We start from the raw sequence: 14,978 nt of genomic DNA, 5'->3' as shown, positions 1-14,978 counted from the left end.
CTGCATGTAAAGAGTCTCTGAGCCATTCACCCCCAATGTCTTCATGGCAAAATGTAAATGAAATAAAATGTAATTCAAGAAATCCCCTCACCCACTACCTAAAAAAAAAAAAATCCCTTTATATCCCTTGTTAGTACATAAAAAATACACATAATTGGTATCACCATGTTCATAATGACCCAAACTATACAATTATTTTATTATTTATCTTGTATGTTAAATGCTGTTAAAAAAAATCAAAACAAAAAAACAACACCATGATAGCTTTATTTTGTTAATCTACTTTGATCAAAAAGTCATATGTATTTTAAAACGGTACCAATAAAAACTATAATTAATAAATAAATTAAAAGTTTTCTATAAAATAAAAAATCCCTAAAATAGCAAAAACTTAAAAAAAACTTTATGGGTCTTTTAATGTGGTGAAAAGGTCTATTGCAGTAATCAAATGTTATATATATATATATATATATATATATATATATATATATACATACATACAGTGGTCCCTCAAGTTACAATATTAGTTGGTTCCAGGACGACCATTGTATGTTGAGACCATAACTGTATGGAAACCTGGTAATTGGTTCCAAAGCTACCAAAATGTCATCCAAAAATAGGAAAAAGTGAGGCTTAAACAAAAATAAGTATAAGTCTAATAAAGATAAAGAAAGTCCTTACTTGCTGGGAGCTGTAAATCACTGTCTATGTAGAGGACAGGAGCTTCTTCAGGGTCCTGTAAAATGGAGCCGCCCTTAGCTGGTATCAAAAGGAGCAGCTAATTGTGGCACAGGTTAAAAGTAGTACAGAACATGTCGTACCACCCTGTACTGTAAGGAGGCGCTACCAGACACCAGTCAGTGCATGCACTTCACTAATACAGGTGTTTTGCCAGTGAATGCCCATTCTGATCGGTCAGTTCTCCCAATGTTTCGCAGATCTGGACTGTCCGTAGCATTGTATGTTGAGTATGGATTCAAGTTACAATGGTTCAGAAACGACCATTGTATGTTGAGGCCATTGTAAGTTAAGGGATCACTGTATATATAACTGTAATTGTAAACATATAAAACTATAATGTTATTTTTTATCGTATAGTGAACAGCGTCAATTTAAAATGCAAATGTTTTACCTTTCCGCTGCAAAAAAGAGTTAATGAAAAATGAATCAATAAGAAATGCCAAAACCAGAATGGTAGCATTAAAAAGTACCATAAGCTGCCTATACAAGTATTCGGAGAAGAAAAGGGACATGTAGAGATATGGAATGGGGGTGAGTTCAGAGAGTAGATACAAACAGTTATAGAGCTAACTGTAAGTATTAGTTCTCCTTCCAGCATGGCTTTACAGATTACACTGTTCACTAGTGCTCTATAATGTTCTCCATACTGCTACTAATTCTAAAAGTATGTATAGAGAAACAGAAGAGCAGGATCCCCTCTTATTTTCAGTGTATGGAATACAACGTACCAGTTGTAGTCTACTAGTTCAGGGTTTACTTAAAATTACAGATGGGGATAAATGTAATATACTGGGTTTTATAATATTCAGAAACAGCGCTGTGTCTCATGTACAAATATGGGACAGCTTATCCTGAAAAGTCCCCTGAAATGACAGTCAGGCTTGTACATCTAACTGATCAAAGCATAGGACTTGTATGAGCAGTGGATGGCATGTAAAGACAGGACAAGTAGGAAGGAAAATAAATTAACCCTTGGAATAAACATGAGTGATTGTTGTCTAGAGCAGATCGTACTCAGAAGTCCAGCAAAATATAAAAGTGTAGAGAGGCCTTTAAATGTTTTTCAAGTGCAGTCATTGCCCAATGGTAAGGCAACAGACTGTTAAAGGAATGAAATGAAGTATAACATGTATACCCATTGGTTGGTAAACCTAGGAGTAGAAGCTATGGGACATGGCTTGGTTGGGGCATCTGGAAACTTGACTGGGTGGCACAGAAGACAATGTTCCCATTACAGGTACACTAATAACGTAGAGTTCAAGTTGGAGATACACAGATTTTTTATTAACCAAAAACAACAAGCTACTAGTTTTCTATATGACCAAAGTTCTGGGATGGCTGTCTTACAAGGAACAAGTGTGTTTTTTTTTTTTTTTTAAACATTTCTGTTACAACTACAGTAGCAGTAGCTATTGCCATCTTTCCTGTTTTTCCCCCATATCTATTGTAAATTCCTTTACTGTCTTCTTCTTATCTGTTATTTTCCTTCTTCATCTCCCCCAGAACAAGGCTGTTTGTGGATTACACATTTTGCAAGAGGATTATCAAGTGATTTTGTAGTTAATAGTAGCTTCATAAACTGAGTGGACTTAAAGTGCAAATGCACACATGTCCTTGCCAGCTGTTTCCACAGGCCCGCCTGCATCTTCTTAGGGGGTTGCAGAAACTTATCATCCTATATATATATATATATTTCGCCTGTCTTCATCACATGGAAGAGTAAATACTGCCCACAACAGTAGAGATTAATTAGCGACGCTCCCTATTCATTAAGCAGCACTAATCTAATAAGACCAAATCAATGTTCCACTAATTTACATGGTGAACTAGCACAGCTGCAAGCTTAGGATGGCATTGGCGCCTGAATAATGAGCCACAATTATTTCAAATGTCCCCACCCGTGTCCCTGAGTTTGCAGACAATCTATTTAAAGTATGCGGTGCCACCAGCCAAAAGCATATTGCACATACTCTGCAGTTATTTTAATGCAGACAGTTTTACCGCTTTCCTAAGGTCTTATAGCCTGCAAGGGCAGCAAAACATTTCCATGCTACAGTTATTAGATGGCATAATTGGCAATAATTGACATTTTTTATCGCTTTTTCACTTTAATAGCTCAGATGGTGTATGTTTCGGGTTGGATCTGACAATGATGTGAAATGACATATAATAAAATAAATAACTCTCAAAGCATATATGCTGTCGTTTTTATGACCAGCTCCACTTTGTATTTGTCTTAAAGGGGTACTCCCACCCTAGACACCTTATCCCCTATCCAAAGGATAGGGGATAAGATGTCTGACCGCGGGGGTCCCGCCGCTGGGGACCCCCGCAATGTTGCATGCGGCACCCACCTGTTTCTTGTCTGGAAGCGCTGGAGGGTCTCGGTCGCAACCACAGGAACGGAAGTCCATGAAGTCAGGACTCCGCCCCGTGTGACATCACGCCCCGTCCCCTCAATGCAAGTCTATGGGAGGGGGCGTGACGGACCGTCACGCCCCCTCCCATAGACTTGCATTGAGGGGACGGGGCGTGACGTCACACGGGGGGCTGAGTCCTGAGGTCACGGACTTTCATTCCCGTGGTCGCGACCCTCCAGTGCTTCCAGACAAGAAACAGGTGGGTGCCGCATGCAACATTGCGGGGGTCCCCAGCGGTCAGACATCTCATCCCCTATCCTTTGGATAGGGGATAAGATGTCTAGGGTGAGAGTACCCCTTTAAACATCTAGAATAATAATGATAATAATAATAACGTATTTATTTTTAATTCATAGCAAGTGTTTAATGCTGTTTTCAGACAGAAGAAGACATTAGAGGGTGTTTTAATAAAACATGATTGCTAAAACTAGTAAAAATGTTCATAGAATCTATGTTGTATGCAAATGTTATTGTTTTACAAAATTGTGTGTGTTGGCAGATCTCACATCCTCAATATGAGCTGGCCTTAGTGGCTACTGTCTAATAGTCTTATAAATCAATAAGTCTGGCTCACATGACATAAAATATAGATAACTCCATCAACAAATTAGTGCTGGCTTGGTTATCCGTTGTTTTCAACAAATAAAAAAAAAGTTTTTACTGCACAGAGAAAAGCTATAAAGATTGAAGACTCTACTAGTAATATCAGAACACAAAACAATCATAGCACAGAATGTCATAAAAGTGTTTTTTTAGTTGAAAAACGGCTTTGATTATCTCAAACCTGATCTTTGGACCCTGAGTATAGACAAACCAAATTTGTTTCGAATTTTACAAAAAATTGGGAATTCATCCAAATCAAATATTTTTACAATTAGCTTTAGCCAAATAAGTGCTGTAGTAGGGGCTCCTGCCAAAGACAGAAGTCTCTTCAACTGTTCTCCTGAGCAGCGAGTAAGTACTGTAAAGCACTGTATGCCTCCTTGCTTGGTCAACATTCACTAGCGGTGCCAGCTGGGGTTTAGTGGCGATGCTACAGTACATTTCGAAAGTTTTCACGCTCTCTCGCTTTTTTCACAATTTGTGGCCTTGTGATAAAATAAAAATCAAGTTTTCTCCCGTCATTCTGCACTTAATACCCCATAAAAGAGAATGTTAGAAATCTTTGCTAATTTATCGACCAGGAAAAACTCAAATATTGCATGGGCATAAGTATTCAGACCCTTTACTCAGTGCTTAGTTGAAACTCCTTTGGCAGAGATTACAGCCTCCAGTCTTCTTGGATATAATTAGAGATGAGCGAACTTACAGTAAATTCGATTCGTCATGAACTTCTCGGCTCGGCAGTTGATGACTTATCCTGCATAAATTAGTTCAGCTTTCAGGTGCTCCCGTGGGCTGGAAAAGGTGGATACAGTCCTAGGAAAAGAGTCTCCTAGGACTGTATCCACCTTTTCCAGCCCACGGGAGCACCTGAAAGCTGAACTAATTTATGCAGGATAAGACATCAACTGCCGAGCCGAGAAGTTCATGACGAATCGAATTTACTGTAAGTTCGCTCATCTCTAGATATAATGCCACAAAGTTTGCACACCTGGAATTGGAGGTTTTCTGTCATTCTTCTCTGCAGATCCTCTCAATCTCTGTTAGGTTGGATGGGGACCATCTGTGGAAAACCATTTTAAGGTCCAGAGATATTCGAATTGCTTAACTTGTTAAGGACCAAGGGCGTAAACTTACGCCCCTAGTCCCGCTCCCGTGATATAACGCGGGGTTACACGGTAACCCCGCATCATATCACGGCGGGCCCGGCGTCATAGTGAAGCCGTGACCCGCCGATAATAGCGCGTGGCACTGATCGCGGTGCCGTGCCCTATTAACCCTTTAGGCTAAAAGTGAAAGTAAAATGTGCCGGTTAGCTCAGGGAGCTGTTCGGGATCGCGGCTGTAAAATCGCGGCATCCCGAACAGCTGTACTTCAGGAGGAGGTCTTCTTACCTTCCTTCCTGCAGTCCGATCGCCTAATGAATGCTTCAAGCCTGAGATCCGGGCTTGAGCATTCAATCGCCGAAAACACTGATTGATCCATTCCTATGGAGATGCATCAATCAGTGGTACAGATCAGTACATGCAATGTTATAGCCCCCCCTGGGGGCTATAATATGGCATAAGAAAAGTGTTAAAAAAAATCACTAACCCTTTCAATCATCCCTTCCCCTAATAAAAGTTTGAATCACCTGGCATTTCAAATAAAAAAAAAAAACTGTGTAAATAAAAATAAAAACAAACATATGTGGTATCGCCGCGTGCGGAAATGTCCTAATTATAAAAATATATCACATTTTAAACCGCATGTTCAATGGCGTACGCGCAAAAAAATTCCAAAGTCCAAAATACCATATTTTTATTTACTTTTTATATCATGAAAAGATGAATAAAAAGCGATCAAAAAGTCCGATCAATGCAAAAATGGTACCGACAAAAACTTCAGATCACAGCGCAAAAAATGAGCCCCCATAGCTCCCTGAACATGGAAAAATAAAAAAGTTATAGGGCTCAGAAAGTGACAATTTTAAACATATACATTTTCCTGCATGTATTTATGATTTTTTTTCAGTAGTAATACAAAATCAAACCTATACAAGTAGGGCATCATTTTAACTGTATGGACCTAGAGAATAAAGAAAAGATGTAATTTTTAACGAAAAATGTACTACATAGAAACGGAAGCCCCCAAAAGTTACAAAATGGCATTTTTTTTTCAATTTTGTCGCACAATGATTTTTTTTTCCGTGTCGCCGTAGATTTTTGGGTACAATGACTGATGTCATTACAAAGTAGAATTGTTGGCACAAAAAACACGCCATAATACAGATGATTTTTAGGTGCAAAATTGAAAGAGTTATGATTTTTTTAAAGGTAAGGAGGAAAAAACGTAAGTGCAAAAAACAAAAACGCCTGGTCCTTAAGGGTTTAAAGGAAAACGGTCAGCTTTCTCCTTATCGTGCCCGGACACGCTGAGCCGTAATCTACGATTTTCTGTATATGCTAATGAGGTGCTAACTGGCCCCGGCCAGGCTAACTGGCCCTCTGACATCAGCGCCGCTGGCCGCAGTGCCGCAAAAGCTCATCAATATTCCTCACCCCTCTCTTCATTACAGAGCAGGGAGAAGAGGGAAAGGCGGACGGAGGGGTGGAATATTGATGAGCTGACGCTGACATCAGAGTGCCAGTTAGCCTGGCCGTTGACAGTTAGCACCTCATTAGCATATTCCGAAAACCGAAGATTACGGCCGAACGGCGCAGTGGATCCGGGCACGGTAAGCATCAAACCGATCAGCATCCCCCACACTATCAGCCAGTACCACAGGTTAGTGCGGGGGGAGAAAGCTGACAGTTTTCCTTTAAAGTCAGGGCTCTGGCTTTGTCCGTGTTTTGTTTTGGCTGTGTGCTTAGGGTCATTGTATTGTTGGAAGGAGAAGCTTTGTCCCAACCTGAGGTCCAGAGTACTCTGGATCAGGTTTTCATTAAGAATATTTTTGAATTTTCTGTACTTGAATCCATTAAGCTTTCTCTTAACCTTGTCCATTCTTCCTGTCCAAGCCACTGAAAAATACCCCCACAGCATGATGCTACCATCCACCATGCTTTAATGTAGGGATGGTATCAAGCAGGTCATGAACAGTGCATGGTTTTCTTTTTTTTGCAAACTTGGGATGGGCTTCCATGTGTCTTTTACTTAGGAAAGCCTTTTGGGGGGGGGGGGGGGGGCATTCTGCAATTAAAGGGGTACTTTGGTGGAATTTTTTTATTTTTATTTTTTCAAATCAAATGGTGCCAGAAAATTAAACAGAATTATAAATGACTTCTATTTAAAAATCTTAATCCTTCCAGTACTTATCAGCTGCTGTAAACTCCAGAGGAAGTTGTGAAGTTCTTTTTAGTCTGACCACAGTGCTCTCTGCTGACACCTCTGTCTGTGTCAAGAACTGTCCAGAGCAGGAGCAAATCCCCATAGCAAACCTTTCCTTCTCTGGACAGTTTCTGACACAGACAGAGGCGTCAGCAGCTAGCATTTGTGGTCAGACAGAAAATAACTTCACAACTTCCTCTGGAGCATACAGGAGCTGATAAGTACTGAAAGGGTTAAAGGGGTTATCCAGGAAAAACCTGTTTTTATATATCAACCGGCTCCAGAAAGTTAAACAGATTTGTAAATTACTTCTATTAAAAAATCTTAATCCTTTCAGTACTTATGAGCTTCTGAAGTTAAGGTTGTTCTTTTCTGTCTAAGTGCTCTCTGATGACGTGTTTCAGGAAACGCCCAGTTTAGAAGAGGTTTGCTATGGGGATTTGCTTCTAAACTTGGCGTTTCCCGAGACATGTGTCATCAGAGAGCACTTAGATGGAAAAGAACAACCTTAAGCTCATAAGTACTGAAAGGATTAAAGAGGTATTCCAGGCAAAAACTTTTTCTTTATATATCAACTGGCTCCGGAAAGTTAAACAGATTTGTAAATTACTTCTATTAAAAAATCTTAATCCTTCCAATAGTTATTAGCTTCTGAAGTTTTGTCTAACTGCGCATTGATGATGTCACGTCCCGGGAGCTGTGCATGATGGGAAAATATCCCCATAGGAACTGCACAGCTCCCGGGACGTGAGTAATCATAGAGCAGTTAGACAGAAAACAACAACTCAACTTCAGAAGCTAATAACTATTGGAAGGATTAAGATTTTTTAATCAAAGTAATTTACAAATCTGTTTAACTTTTTGGAGCCAGTTGATATATAAAAAAAAAAAAGTTTTTTCCTGGAATACCCCTTTAAGATTTTTTTTTGTAGAAGAAATTTACAAATCTGTTTAACTTTCTGGCCCCAGTTGATTTTGGAAAAAAAAAAAAAGAAAGAAATTTTCCACCGGAGCACCCCTTTAAAGTTAGATTGGTGGAGTGCTGCAGTGATGGTTGTTCTTCTAGCCATTTCTCCTATCTGCACACAGAATCTTTGGCACTCAGTGTAACATTTTATCATAGTAACATAGTTCATAAGGTTGAAAAAAAGACCAGAGTCCATCAAGTTCAACCTATAACCCTAATGAGTCCCAACTGAGTTGATCCAGAGGAAGGCAAAAAACCCTCATACTAGAGGTAAAAATTCCTTCCTGACTCCAAATATGGCATCAGAATAAATCCCTGGATCAACGTTCTGTATAAATCTAGAATCCATAACCAGCAACATTATTACTCTCCAAAAATGCATCCAGACCCCTTTTGAACTCTTATCGCATTCACCATGACCACCTCCTCCGGGAGAGAATTCCACAGTCTCACTGCTCTTACAGTAAAGAACCCCCATCTGTGCTGGTGTTGAAACCTTCTTTCCTCTAGACATAGAGGATGCCCCCTTGTTATAGATACAGTCCCGGGTATAAATAGATCATGGGAGAGATCTCTGTACTGTCCCCTGATATATTTATACATAGTTATTAGGTCGCCCCTAAGCCTTTTTTTTTTTCTAAACTAAATAACCCCAATTCTGATAATCTTTCTGGGTACTGTAGTCCTCCCATCCCCCGTATTACTCTGGTTGCCCATCTTTGAACCCTCTCAAGCTCCACTATATCTTTCTTGTACACTGGTGCCCAGTACTGTACACAGTATTCTATGTGTGGTCTGACTAGTGATTTGTATAGCGGTAGAATTATTAACTTGTCGTGGGCATCTATGCTCCTATTGATGCACCCCATGATTTTATTTGCCTTTGGCAGCAGCTGCCCGACACTGGTCACTACAGCTAAATTTACTGTTAACTAAGACTCCCAAGTCCTTTTACATGTCAGTCGTCCAAAGTGCGCTCCCATTTAATACATAATCCCAGCCCGGATTATTTTTCCCCGTGTGCATTACCTTACATTTATCAGTGTAGAACTTCATCTGCCACTTCTCAGCCCAAACCTCCAACCTATCCAGATCCATTTGTAACAGTGCACAGTCCTCTATTGTGTTTACCGCTTTACAATGTTTAGTATCATCTGCAAAGATTGCTACTTTATTATTCAACCCCTCTACAAGGTCATGAATGAATATATTAAATAGAACAGGACCCAAGACGGACCCCTGTGGTACCCCACTAGTAACAGTCACCCAATCAGAATAAGTATCATTAATAACCACCCTCTATTTCCTATCACTGAGCCAGTTACTTACCCACTTACACACATTCTCCCCCAGCTTTCTCATTTTATGCACTAACCTTTTATGTGGAACCGTATCAAATGTTTTGGAAAAAACAAGATATACGACATCCAGCGATTCCCCCCTGGTCAAGTCTGGAGCTCACCTCCTCATAAAAGCTGATCAGGTTAGTTTGACAGGACCGATCCCTAATAAAGCCATGCTGATATGGAGTCATACATTTATTTTTATCAATATAATCCAATTTACATACTACAGAGGTTAAATTAACAGGCCTATAATTCCCAGGGTCGCTTTTTTACCCCTTTTTTACCCCTTTTTAAATATTGGCACCACATTTGCTATGTGCCAGTCCTGGGGAACAGACCCTGTCCCTGAATATTAAAAATAGGGGTCTGTCTATTACATTACTTAATTCCTTTAGCACACAGTCAGTGTGACCAATGGGTTATTTTTCATCTCATACCAAGGCTTTTCTCCTTTGGTTGGTACACAAGGGCCAGGCAGAGGCAGAGGCAAAGTCAGGTAAACATGCACAGGTCAGATACAGCATAGCTGATCAGTAACAACACACCTTTGCTATGACCAATCTACACCACTGCTCAGGCACTGATAAGCGGGCAGAGTAGCCTTAAAGGGGTACTCCGGTGAAAAACTTTTATTTTTTATTTTTAAATCAACTGGTGCCAGAAAGTTAAACAGATTTGTAAATTACTTCTATTAAAAAATCTTAATCCTTCCTGTACTTATTAGCTGCTGAATACTACAGTGGAAATTCTTTTCTGTTTGAAACACAGAGCTGTCTGCTGACATCATGAGCGCAGTGCTCTCTGCTGACATCTCTGTCCATTTCAGGAACTGTCCAGAGTAAACATATGCTGTTCTGGACAGTTCCTAAAATGGACAGAGATGTCAGCAGAGAACACTACGCTCATGATGTCAGCAGACAGCTCTGTGTTTCAAAAAGAAAAGAATTTCCGCTGTAGTATTCCGCAGCTCATAAGTACAGGAAGGATAAAGATTTTTTTTTATAGAAGTAATTTACAAATCTGTTTAACTTTCTGGCACCAGTTGATATAAAAAAAAAAAAAGTTTTTCACCGGAGTACCCCTTTAAATAAGTAATGCTAGGCAGGGATAAGTGAAGGACACATTAGAGATGTGTGCACTGGCCCTTTAAGTTGCAGCCAGCCCATGAGTTGAGCTCCGACAGGCTAGGCTAGGAAGCCAAGTCCAGCTGGCATGGAGGTGGAGCAGCAAATGCAGCCTGAAGCGGTGAGTGCTGGGACAAGTCACAAGTTGGTGGATGCCAAATGCCTGCGTTACAGTTGTTATATAAAGAATAAAGACTACTCCTTTCTATTAGCAGTATTAGGGTATATAGACATTATAATGGAGCCTCTCGTAGCTGAAATAGAGTCACCTTGTAATGGTTACTCCCACTCTGTTGGACCCGTTCATAAATGCATTATATGCAGGGCTAAAGTCCTGCAGGAACATGTGGGAGCTGAGTTCCTGCACTTTTTTCACAGCAGGAACACAGTTCCCATTAGCAAGAGTCCTGCGAGACCATCCCTTGAGTGGAAATCTTGGGTGAGTTCCTGCACTTTTTTTTTTTCCAGGACTTGACCCCTGATTATATGGCAGATAATTCATATGAATGGCCGCCATGCAGTAGTACATTTCTCCTGCAATGCTACTGGGGAAACCTAAGGTTAGATATGGTTTTCTCTTGATCATTATAGACAATTAAAGAAACTAGCTGCTTAGTGATGTTATGACTTGATATGCTGGTTATAAAAGAAATGGTTTTTTTCTTTGATAAAGATGCACTTCTCAACAAAAAAGACTGGAGGACCAAGCACATTAATATATTACACAAACACACCATTCATTTTAGCAGACCCCATGTTATGCGTTAAGTACACCATTACCTTAAAACTTAAAGGGGTATTCCAGGCAAAAACTTTTTTATATATATCAACTGGCTCCAGAAAGTTAACCAGATTTGTAAATTACTTCTATTAAAAAATCTTAATCCTTTCAGTACTTATGAGCTTCTGAAGTTAAGGTTGTTCTTTTCTGTCTAAGTGCTCTCTGATGACACCTGTCTCAGGAAACGCCCAGTTTAGAAGAGGTTTGCTATGGGGATTTGCTTCTAAACTGGGCGTTTCCCGAGACAGGTGTCATCAGAGAGGACTTAGACAGAAAAGAACAACCTTAACTTCAGAAGCTCATAAGTACTGAAAGGATTAAGATTTTTTAATAGAAGTAATTTACAAATCTGTTTAACTTTCTGGAGCCAGTTGATATATATAAAAAAGTTTTTGCCTGGAATACCCCTTTAGCCTCTATCCACAGGATAGGGAATAAGTATCTGATCGCAGGAGGTTCCGTCTCTCCCTGAGCATGTAGCAGAGTGTCGACACACGCTCCATACATTCCCTATTAAAGCGCCGAAGATACCGGAGCTTGCAATAGAGAATAAGTTGGGAAGTACTGGAGTACCTCTTTAATTTCCTTTGTGATAGTGCAGGAAATCGACTTATTATTAGGATGTCCTCACAAGAAAGGATTGTAGAAAATGTACAACACCTTTAAGTAATCAGCTTTTTCTCAAAGTTTGTCAACAAAATGACAAATATGTCACTTGTCCACTTACAGTTTTCTATGAGCTCGTAAAATATAGGACATTTCATTCTCCAAGTAAGTAGAGTAAACTATAAACACGCATTCGATTTTTTCAAGGCTACAGGTTTCCATAACAGAGGGAGAAAAAAAATAAAGTTTTCTCCAACTAACAATAATGTGCTGCAGTTATTGATGTATAAGTGAAATGTTTCTTTGGATAAATATTTAATGCTGCGTTTGTCCATTGAGCACATTATATATGCATTGTAAATGACAAAAGTTACCGGAATCTCCATGCTAATGTTACACCTGCCTGTTCAAGGAGATCAGTCACTATTGATTTTTTTCAGCTAGTTTTCAGTACAACATTGCATTATAAATGATTGTTTCCTTTTATAGTTAATAACCCTAAGGACGAATCCTGACGCAGCAACTCAGAACAGGAGATTTCAGTTCACGCACAATCAAAAAAAAGAAGATTCCAAGACATCGACATCAGTCACCAGTGTAAACCAGGCCAGCACATCCCGACTAGAAGGACTGCAGTCAGAAAATCATCGATTACGAATGAAGATCACAGAGGTACTTTCAGTTTCAGTATTGCAAAATCTTGTAGAGAACAGCATTTAAAGGGGTACTCCGGCACTTAGACATTTTATCCCCTATCGAAAGGATAGGGGATAAGATGCATGATTGCCGGGGGTCCCGCCGCTGGGGACCCCCGTGATCTTGCACGCCGCACCCCGTAAAAATCAGTCCCCGGAGCGTGTTCGCCCCGGGTCTGATTATTGCCGATCACGGGACCCGGAGCGTTGTGATGTCAAGGCTCCGCCCCGCGTGATGTCACGCTACGCCCCCCCTCAATGCAAGCCTATGGGAGGGGGCGTAACAGCTGCCACGCCCCCTCCCATGGGCTTGCATTGAGGGGGCGGAGCGTGACATCACACGGGGCGGAGCCTTGACGTCACATCGCTCAGGTCCCGTGATCGGCAGTAATCATACCCGGAGCGAACACGCTCCGGGGACTGATTTTAACGGGGTGCAGCGTGCAAGATCACGGGGGTCCACAGCGATCATGCATCTTATCCCCTATCCTTTGGATAGGGGATAAGATGTCTAAGTGCCGGAGTACCCCTTTAACTCTGCCATGCAGAGCAGGATAACAGCGATGCTGAAGGGCTCAAATATAATTTTATATATAAACTCTGTGCTTGCTCCCACATAATGAAGAACGCTCAGGAGCTGGGCACGCTTTATACCTGATGGTTACTGGCTACTATTAGTGGCCTGGATCAGGTTGGTGTTCGGCATTAGCCCTTTAAAAGCTGTGATCAAATATCATTGACATTAGCTCATGGAATTGATCGTAACTTTCGTAACCACTGCTGCGAATTCACGAGGTCCCTTACCTAGCTCCATCCCGTCTGATCAGCGCTCCATCTTGGCAGGCTGGCCGCAGACAACAGTGGTCAATAGCACAGCATTGTTCAGTGTTATCAGCAATCAAAAGATTGCAGTAAAATGTCTCCTATGGGAACTGAAAAGTAGTGCAAAAAATGTAAAAAAATTCATAAGTTCAAAAATGTGAATAAGTACTTCCCCTAATAAAAGTTTAAATCACCCCTCTTTTCAAGTTTTAAAATAAATGTCAGCACTATTAAAATATTGCATAGAAAACCACACAGTGCATTGCCCGAATGTAAACACACACCAAATTCCAATTTTTTTAATATTTGGTCACTTCATATATGTTTCACAGATCTGGACTGTCTGTAGTATTGTATGATGAGTCTGGTTTACAGTTAAAATGGTCCAGAAAAGACCATTGTATGTTGAAACTATTGCATGTTGAGGCCATTGTAAGTTGAGGGATCACTGTACTCTGCAGCATCATGTCTGTCAGTCTATATACAGCTGCATCTCAGCATCGTGTCTGTCAGTCTATATACAGCTGCATCTCAGCATCATGTCTGTCAGTCTATAAACAGCTGCATCTCGGCCTCATGTCTGTCAGTCTATATACAGCTGCATCTCAGCATCATGTGTCAGTCTATATATACAGCTGCATCTCAGCATCATGTCTGTCAGTCTAAATACAGCTGCATCTCAGCATCATGTCTGTCAGTCTATAAACAGCTGCATCTCAACATCATTTCTGTCAGTCTATAAACAGCTGCATCTCAGCATCATGTCTGTCAGTCTATATACAGCTGCATCTCAGCATCATGTCTGTCAGTCTATATACAGCTGCATCTCAGCATCATGTCTGTCAGTCTATATTCAGCTGCATCTCAGCATCATGTCTGTCAGTCTATATACAGCTGCATCTCAGCCTCATGTCTGTCAGTCTATATACAGCTGCATCTCAGCATCATGTCTGTCAGTCTATATACAGCTGCATCTCAGCATCATGTCTGTCAGTCTATATACAGCTGCATCTCAGCATCATGTCTGTCAGTCTATATACAGCTGCATCTCAGCATCATGTCTGTCAGTCTATATACAGCTGCATCTCAGCATCATGTCTGTCAGTCTATATACAGCTGCATCTCAGCATCATGTCTGTCAGTCTATAAACAGCTGCATCTCAGCATCGTGTCTGTCAGTCTATATACAGCTGCATCTCAGCATCTTGTCTGTCAGTCTATATACAGCTGCATCTCAGCATCATGTCTGTCAGTCTATACACAGCTGCATCTCAGCATCATGTCTGTCAGTCTATACACAGCTGCATCTCAGCATCATGTCTGTCAGTCTATACACAGCTGCATCTCAGCATCATGTCTGTCAGTCTATATACAGCTGCATCTCAGCATCATGTCTGTCAGTCTATAAACAGCTGCATCTCAGCATCATGTCTGTCATTCTATATACAGCTGCATCTCAGCATCATGCCTGTCAGTCTATATACAGCTGCATCTCAGCATCATGTCTGTCAGTCTATAAACAGCTGCATCTCAGCATCATGTCTGTCAGTCTATATACAGCTGC

At 40.6% G+C, this 14,978-nt stretch overlaps 1 protein-coding gene across 1 annotated transcript in view; it reads left to right on the top strand.

Moving 5' to 3' along the window:
* The window catches only part of GABBR2 (gamma-aminobutyric acid type B receptor subunit 2), a 659,326-nt gene that overhangs the window by 615,419 nt on the left and 28,929 nt on the right, over positions 1-14,978 (top strand). Inside the window, exon 16 of the mRNA XM_056520917.1 lies at positions 12,387-12,569. Within this exon, the coding sequence (XP_056376892.1) occupies positions 12,387-12,569 (183 nt within the window). The remainder of the gene's footprint in view (positions 1-12,386; positions 12,570-14,978) is intronic.

Source organism: Hyla sarda, chromosome 5 (genome assembly GCF_029499605.1).
Source record: "Hyla sarda isolate aHylSar1 chromosome 5, aHylSar1.hap1, whole genome shotgun sequence".
Lineage (NCBI taxonomy): Eukaryota > Metazoa > Chordata > Amphibia > Anura > Hylidae > Hyla > Hyla sarda.
This window is presented reverse-complemented; position numbering and strand designations above follow the sequence as displayed.